The sequence below is a fragment of the Morus notabilis genome, unplaced genomic scaffold (assembly GCF_000414095.1).
Source record: "Morus notabilis unplaced genomic scaffold, ASM41409v2 Scaffold370, whole genome shotgun sequence".
Lineage (NCBI taxonomy): Eukaryota > Viridiplantae > Streptophyta > Magnoliopsida > Rosales > Moraceae > Morus > Morus notabilis.
This window is the reverse complement of record NW_010358187.1, coordinates 216284-225394: the sequence shown is the minus strand read 5'-3', so window position 1 is coordinate 225394 and position 9111 is coordinate 216284. Positions and strand designations below refer to the sequence as shown.

Below are 9111 nucleotides of genomic sequence, written 5' to 3'. Positions count from 1 at the left end.
TCATATTAGATGCACAACTAACATAATTTAAATTTAATGCACTTTACATTTTAAATTACATAGGTTATTATATAAAATTCTCAAAAAAAAAAAAAAGAAAATAGGTCCTGTCACGGTACCATTGATAGTTCATATTTTTAATCGTTACGTTAGATCAAAATCATATTAAAATAAATAAAATATTCCGTATAAACAGTTTTTAATACAATACTGATGATAAAAATTAAAATCTACCAGTAATTTATTTTTAAAAAAATCTTAAAAAAAATAAAAAATAAGAAAGAGGGTAAAAGGGCAAAACTGAAAAGCAAAGAACGAAAACGAAACCACATAATCTATGCTTTGCTCTCTCTCTCTCTCTCCTCTGTCTTCCCACACTCTCACACGTCCACAGAGAGTCAGACGGCCTCATTACACAGCTTTACTCTTTACTTTCTCTCTCTAAACTGTCTGAATCCGCCGCATTCTCTTTCCTCCCCTCCCCGGAAGCCATGGGTTTCCATCTCCGTGACTTCTTCTTCCTCCTCCTCCTCCTCTTCTTCGCCGCCGCCACCACCACATCCCTCGCATTGCCACCCTCTTCCTCCTCCTCCACCTCCGGCGGCGGCCAGATCAACTCCAACTCCGTCCTGGTGGCTCTCCTGGACTCGCATTACACCGAACTCGCCGAGCTCCTCGAGAAGGCTCTTCTCCTCCAGACCCTCGAGGACCTCGTCGGGTCCCACAACCTCACCATTTTCGCCCCCCGCAACGAAGCTCTCGACCGCGCCCTCGACCCCGACTTCAAGCGCTTCCTCCTCGAGCCCCGCAACCTCGTCTCTCTCCAAAACATCATCCTTTTCCACGTGATCCCGAACAAGATCGGATCCCAACAATGGAAGCTTCAATCCGGGTCGACCCGCCTCAAAACCCTCTCTAACGACGAAATCCGCCTCGAGAGGGGGGATTCCGGCGATTGGACGGTTGATTCTGCTCGGGTTACCCATCCGGATTCTGTTACCCGACCCGACGGAGTCATCCATGGAATCGAGAGGATGTTGGTTCCGAGATCGGTTGTGGATGATTTCAATAAGCGCCGGAGTCTTCAGTCGATCACGGCTGTGAAGCCGGAGGGTGCGCCGGAGGTGGACCTGAGGAGGGCGAAAAAGAAAGGGGTGGATTTGGTATCGAAAGCAAAGCCGGGTTCTCCTCCGGCTGTTTCGATTTACGAGGCGTTGGCGCCGGGGCCATCTCTGGCTCCTGCGCCGGCCCCCGGACCGGGCGGGCCCCACCACCATTTTGATGGGGAGAGGCAGGTGAAGGACTTCATCCAGACGCTGCTGCAGTACGGAGGGTACAACGAGATGGCGGACATTCTGGTGAATTTGACGTCGCTGGCGTCGGAGATGGGGCGGCTCGTGTCGGAGGGATACGTGCTGACGGTGCTGGCGCCGAACGACGAGGCTATGGCGAAGCTCACGACGGACCAGCTCAGCGAGCCGGGGGCGCCGGAGCAGATAATGTACTACCACCTCATACCGGAGTACCAGACGGAGGAGAGCATGTACAATGCTGTTCGCCGGTTCGGGAAAATCGGCTACGACACGCTCCGGTTGCCGCACAAGGTGGTGGCGCAGGAGGCCGATGGCTCGGTCCGGTTCGGCCATGGGGAGGACTCCTCGGCCTATTTGTTCGACCCGGATATTTACACCGATGGCCGCATTTCGGTCCAGGGGATCGACGGGGTCCTGTTCCCACCGGAGGAGGTCAAGGCCGTTACCAAAAAGGTTCAACCCGCCAAAGTTGCAGCCGTGCCCAAGAGAGGTACTTTTTTTTTCTTTTTTTTTTTCCAACTTTTTTTAATTTTGGATTTTTAGCTTTGTGTAGTGAAAGTTACTCAATTATTGCTTGGAATATGGACTAACTACTGGCTAAAAGCAAGTGTAAGAAAAGAAAAAATGGTGAAAATGGATTGTTTTTGGGATTTTTTTATTTTTATTATTATTATTATTTTTTATTATTATGATTGAGATTAGCTTTCAAGTAAAGTGAGTGTGTTCTATGGTATAAGTTTAGGGAATCAAAAGTGGAAAAAGTTAGTCCCTTCAATAGGGGTGTTTGGTATATGAGAGTGAAATATTTTTTGGTTTCCATCACCATATGGAATGAAAGCTTTGGTATATTGAATACAAGGACAATAGTTTAGTTAAACCCATGTGGGGTTGGTCAGACACTGACTATTCTGATAACTTTTTTTTATTTTTTATTTTTTATTTTTCTCTCTTGAAGTTTCTAAGATGAGTAAAATGGAGGCAATTGTTGAAATATGTTTCAGAATTTTTCATGTTCACGGAATTTACCTCGAGGGCAAATTAGAATAGTGCCTCTCTAAATAGTGGCATAGACGTGGAAAGTCCTATTCTTGGTTTCTGTTTGTGTGTTTTAAGGTTCTTTTGTAGTTTTGGTAATATTAGTCGGTGTTATAACTTACAATGTGCTTAATTAATGGAGATTTGATGGTATATGATGATTACAAAGTCTAAGCTGACTTTTCTTTCTCTACTTTGTATTAGGATGGTTCAAAACGTCGAGTTTCTTAAGAATTTAGGGTGCGGTTACCAAACCTTAAAGAAATGTAATAGGATTGAAACGGAAAGTAAACGAATAAGAATGAGGATCATTTATTTCCTATTTAGTGTTTATGTTTCTATTATATGGTGTGGAAAGCAATCCATTAATCATCAAATTCCCTATATTGTATTTCCTAAAGTTAGGAATTGTAATCTTCTTCATGTGATTATTAAACGTCCTCTTTTACATAATTTATAATCATCAGCATTCCCTTTCCTCATTCTCTCTATATTTGTGGGGCTAACTAAACTCTCGTTACTGATTTTGCAAGTAAACACATAATTACATGAGAAAGGAAATCACTCTCCTTTTTGTGTTCTCTCCTTTTCATCTGAAGTAAACGTGTTCCATAGTGTTGTCTGAGATTGAGTTTGAGTATCATGAGGTTCACGGTAGTTTGTATCTTTTAAATTTTTTTTTTTTTTTAAATTTCTCATTTAGTTATGCATATTGCTTCAACATTTGTCTAGGTATGCATTTGACATTTGGAAGTCTTGGCCATACGGCATATATGGGACAAATATTAATGCACTACTAGAAAAAATGGTCTACAAATCAACAAAATGCATGTCGTGTATTTTATTGTAGTTTCTTATCTGATTTGAAAGTTTGGCGTCACGGTAACATAGGACCAAGTAAACATGAGAAACTGCGGTGGATTTAGTTTATTAAACACAATACGAATTTTTTTTTTTTTTTTTTAAAAAGAAAGAAACTAGAGGGAAAAAGAAAAAAATGTTTTTGATTGGATAAAGGAGGGCAGTGGGTTAGAAAAAATTACTTGGCTAAATTTACTAAGAGGATGGGACGGCAAGAAAACTAGCTTTATAGTGATAAAGTGATAACTAAGTTTTGTCTTGTGGTATATCTTTTCTGTAGATAGCAATTGCTAGTAATGACTTATTGCGCTTTATCGTCCCAACAAAATTAACGTAATAATAATATTGTTGAAATCTATTTCCTAATTTATCTTGTCCTTATCGGTTCTTTCTGAATTCCTCGTGAGTTTTAGCCATAATGATATTCTTTACTTTGTGCTGAAATCTGCATCATACATTTTGACTGTTTGTAAAGTCTTTTCTCTATTGGGTTCTCAGATATTCAAAATAAACCCTAAAAGAGTAGTTCGCAAACCCATCATAAGTGTTAAGTTGTGGAGCCTAATTATGTCATGACGATTATTGCCTTACGAAAAGGACCTCACGGATGGACCTTGTCGTCATAGCTCTTCCCCAAATTTTTATCCCATGGAATAATTATTTCGATAAGGGTAGTTTGGAGATCTCACACTTAATTTGGTAATGTAGACTTAGGGCGGTTAATTCTTAACAAGAACGTGGTTTGCTGCAGTTGATTTCCTATTTTATTCCTTGTATGAACATGGTAGTTGAATAGTTTATTTTCTCTCTTACTCTATTGCATGTTAAGTTAGAATTTGGAAAATTGCAGGAAACTTGCTAGAGGTAGCATGTTGGATGCTCGGAGCCTTCGGACAGGATAGGCGATTCTCCACTTGCCATTGAAAAATGCTCTTAAAATCCTCTGGCTGACTGGTTCATGAAAACAGGCTAAGGTTAGCAATCTTTTTCTCGTGCTCCTCTTGCATATCTTATTTGGAAGGAAAAACATTGTGGGACAATAATGAAAAATGTTGTCATTTACTATTGAAATTCATGTAGTTTAATGCTAACTTGATCAAGTTTTATATCATTCTGCAGAGTCCTGGAAATGGCAAAGGATGTAAAAAGACATGAAAAGGAAAGGGAGCTTACTTGAATGGAGAGTAGCAATGACCTTGGTTGTCATTTTCTTTTTTTTTTTTTTCGTTTTACTTTTTCAATGTATTTTTTATTCTTATTTTTCTTTCTTCTTTGGCTCTGAGTCCTGGAAATAGAGAAGTAGAGTTACTCTAGTTCCAAATATATTGTTAAGTACATAAATATATGGTAGCAGTATTATTCCTATCAAGTTTTTAGGTGGTTTGTGGTGGTGGGATTTTTAAGCTGTGTGTAATCCAAAGATGGATGGGGCAAAGTTGTCATGCAAGTTTTCTTCTGTGCCCACTTTGAAATAAAAGTTTCAGTGAGTGAAACTGTGAAAGTGCAATAAAAAAATATTCTTTTCTGTCATTATGTGTCCAAGCAAGAATATTTCTTTTCTCTAACCCCGTTGATCTTATTATATTTTTGTAACTAATTAAATTATGTGTCTTAAGTAAGAATCTTTCTTTTCTCTAACCCCTTTAATCTTATTATATTTTTGTAACTAATTATTCTGTATCATGTATTTGTTTGTTTTCTCTTTTCCTTTTCTTTTGGTGGTGTACGTGAGTAAGCAATGCCACTTATTTTAACTCGCACTTATTCGGTCCAATCGATTGCCAACATGGTTATGTATGATTCTTTGCAAATATGATAACTGCGGATTTTTTAATTAGTAAATTAAGAAAAATGCTAAACAAATGTTGATTATTTCTTCAACTAGTCATATTTTTGTCCTGTCTGAGTAATCTTTTTGAACTAATCATGTGTAAGAGTTTGTCAGGGTTTTTACACGGTAATTTGTGGGTTTCGAATTTGTTATATGAATTCATAATTGGTTAAACGGGTTAAACCTGGAATCCACAATATCTTTCACTCCGATTTTTAAAATTCAAGAAGACGTGTGTAGACACATCTGAGACAAAACGAATTAAAATAAATATTTAAATTTTCATAAATATTAACGCATGCACGATGTAAAATTTTTTTGGAGAAAATTTTTTCCTTCTCACAATAAGAGAATTGCAGCCACCCTTTAAAAAAAAGGTCAAAAATTGTTTTAAAAAATTGTGTCCACAATTTTCTATCATTATCTTATTTATAGAGTAGAAGTCAAACTTCTAGAAGGAAGCTCGTTAATTATCTTCTATTTGAATTTAGAACAAAATATCCTCTTCTATTTTATCCATTATGGCCGGCCAAGTGTAGAGGATTTTATCCCTGTGTGGCGCCAAAAACAGATAGGGAAGGAAGAGAAAATCATCCTTTATCCTGCAGTCTAATTTTGACTCAAATTCAAATTCCAATTTAAGTCACACTTAAATTAATTTGAATTATAAATTGATCAACTTATCAAATAAGTTTAAATTGATAAATCTAGATGTGTTCAAATTCAAATTGAAATAATCACATTATTTAAATAATAATTAATTCTCAATTAATTATTTTTGAGTGTTTAATTTTAGAATTCTGTAATTCTAAAATTCCCATTTTGCCCTTTGTGTCTGGCAGAATTACTAGGACGACGCGGGGACTAATGGATCTATAATCCCGAGCTCCAATGAAATTAATAATTAATTAAACACTTTAATTAATTAATTAATTATATTAATTTCAATAGTTACTCCACTATAAACTTGGAATTGCACTCTCAAAATTATAGACGTAAATTACTTCTAAACTGTGAAGTGTCCATTTGATATAGTCACTGCATATAGATCAATCCTCCCTAAATAATTCATAATTAGAGCTAGGTAGAATCCGTTAACCTCTCTAATTATATTTTCATCATTGAGTACCATTGATTTTCTAATGGATGGTGATTCATAAAACACATTCATGAACCAGACCGTACCGGGGACACCCCGGGGCCACCACGGGTTCGTAACGGGGCCACCCTGGGGCCGCCACAGGGCCGTACCGGGGCCGCCCGGGGCCACCACGGGGCCATACCAAGGCCGCCCCTAGTCATTGCATATAGATCAATCCTCCATAAATAATTCATAATTAGAGTCAGGTAGAATCCGTTAACCTCTCTAATTATATCTTCATCCTTGAGTACCATTGATTCTCTAATGGATAGTGATTCATAAAACACATTCATGAACCAGAACGCTCTTACTAATCCAAGTACCGAATCAACACTCAAGAGAATTATTTATCTTCTTTTTTCTCAAGAAGGAATGGATTCCATCTCGTATAATAACATTCCCGGCTACCTACTTTATCATGTCTCCAAAATACAAGGAATATGATTCAGGGTCTCAGAATTCGTACCGAGTAAATTAAAAGACACAAATCCATAAATAGGAGTTTGTTAGCATGTCTCCAAAATACAAGGAATAGTATTCAGGGTCTCGAAATCCGTACCGAGTAAATCAAAAGACAAAAATCCATACAAATCCATAAATAGGAGTTTGTTAAGAACTCGGGATTAAGATCATTCTTTATATGACCATCAGTAGACTCAATTAGAATTTCTATACTTAACAGAAATTATTAGAAATTTATATTGTGTCTGTGTCCTTGTTCCAGTGGGAATGACATGTATTAGGAATGTTCTAATTAAAGATTCCAAACTTTAATTAGATTTATTAAGAACATCTCTTTTTGATTATTATCCTTAAACATTATCCTCTCGCATATAAGACTTATATACAATGTTTAAGTTATTACGAACATCACTTTTGGATTATTATCCTTAAACATTATCCTCTTGTGTACAACACTTGTATACCATGTTTAAGGTTACATAAATAATCACGGAATTTTTATTTGATATTCATAAAATATTCATAAATATATGCACATAAAATGATGAATAAACTCTTTTATTAAATAAATAATAAATATCCTATTACATTAGACCTAGATGTTACAAATACTTGAATGCTTTAAAAGAGGTATTGATCATTAATCCATCAAATTTTGTCCTAAAGCAGGTGTGTCATGTCTCTAATCCCAAATCCATCTAAATGCCGATCAAACACATTCAATGGCAATGTCTTCGTGAACGGGTGATATTTCCTCTCTATATGTTTCGCACTCTTATGGCTTTTAGGTTCTTTTGAATTAGCCACCGCCCCACTGTTGTCACAGTAAAGCTTAATTGGCTTATCCATATATGGAACAACTTCCAGATCAGTTAAGAACTTCCTGAGCCATGTAGCTTCCTTTGCGGCTTCACAAGCTGCAACATATTCAGCTTCCATGGTAGAGTCAGCAACACACTTTTACTTTACACTTCTCCATACCACGGCTCCTCCATTAAGAGTGAACACAGATTCAGATGTCAACCGTCGACTATCTTTATCCAATTAGAAATCAGAATCTGTGTATCCGGTGAGAGATAGATCTTCTACGGAATATACCAACATATAGTTTCTCGTTCTCCTAAGATACTTGAGAATACACTTTACTGCAACCCAATGGTCGAATCCTGGGTTAGACTTGTAGCGATTGACTACTCCCACTGCGTAGCAGATATCTGGTCTTATACAACTGTGAAGTGTCCATTTGATATAGTCACTGCATATAGATCAATCCTCCCTAAATAATTCATAATTAGAGCTAGGTAGAATCCGTTAACCTCTCTAATTATATCTTCATCCTTGAGTACCTTTGATTCTCTAATGGATAGTGATTCATAAAATACATTCATGAACCCGAGAATTAATTATATCTTAATAATCCAAGTACTAAATCAACATTCAAGAGAATTAATTATCTGTTTCTTTCTAAAGAAGGAATGGATTCCATCTCGTATAATAACATTCCCGGCTACCTACTTTATCATGTCTCCAAAATACAAGGAATATGATTCAGGGTCTCAGAATTCGTACCGAGTAAATTAAAAGACACAAATCCATAAATAGGAGTTTGTTAAGAACTCGGGATTAAGATCATTCTATATATGACCATCAGTAGACTCAATTAGAATTTCTATACTTAACAGAAATTATTAGAAATTTATATTGTGTCTGTGTCCTTGTTCCAGATAATCTTATTATGCGTAATACACTCATTCAATATCACACCATATTAACAGTGCGGATAACACCGTTCCATTCTAAATGGGAATGACATGTATTAGTAATGTTCTAATTAAAGATTCTGAACTTTAATTAGATTTATTACGAACATCACTTTTGGATTATTATCCTTAAACATTATCCTCTCGCATATAAGACTTATATACAATGTTTAAGTTTACATAAATAATCACAAAATTTTCATTTCATATTCATAAAATATTCATAAATATATGTACATAAAATGATGAATAAACTCTTTTATTAAATAAATAATAAATATCATATCACATCTCATGCTTCTAGGACACCATTCCCAACACTCTCCCACTTGTCCTAAAACAGGTGTGTCATGTCTCTAATCCCAAATCCTTCTAAGTGCCGATTAAATTCATTCAGTGGCAATGTCTTCATGAAGGGGTTAACAAGATTGTTCTCTGACGCGATCTGCAGAACCGCTACATCGCCTCTATCCACAATGTCTCTAATCAGGTGACATTTCCTTTCTATATGTTTCGCATTCTTATGGCTTTTAGGTTTTTTTAAATTAGCCACCGCTCCACTGTTGTCACAGTAAAGCTTAATTGGCTTATCCATATATGGAACAACTTCCAGATCAGTTAAGAACTTCCGTAGCCATGTAGCTTCCTTTGTGGCTTCACAAGCTGCAACATATTAAGCTTCCATGGTAGAGTCAGCAACACACTTTT

General features: G+C 36.7%; 1 protein-coding gene across 1 annotated transcript; it reads left to right on the top strand.

Annotated features, from left to right (window-relative positions):
* The first annotated feature begins 321 nt into the window (after nt 1–321).
* LOC21400164 (fasciclin-like arabinogalactan protein 17) lies at nt 322–4768 on the top strand. Its single transcript, XM_024161747.1, has 3 exons — nt 322–1803; nt 4060–4183; nt 4329–4768. Exons 1-2 carry the CDS (start codon nt 492–494, stop codon nt 4131–4133), a joined length of 1386 nt encoding a protein of 461 aa, XP_024017515.1. The 5' UTR covers nt 322–491; the 3' UTR covers nt 4134–4183; nt 4329–4768.
* The last annotated feature ends 4343 nt before the right edge of the window (nt 4769–9111 follow it).

Coding starts and splice junctions, on each gene's coding strand:
- LOC21400164 (XM_024161747.1), top strand. CDS start 492: ATGGGTTTCCATCTCCGTGACTTCTTCTTCCTCCTCCTCCTCCTCTTC. Junction 1,804..4,059: donor TGCAGCCGTGCCCAAGAGAG/GTACTTTTTTTT, acceptor GGAAAATTGCAG/GAAACTTGCTAGAGGTAGCA.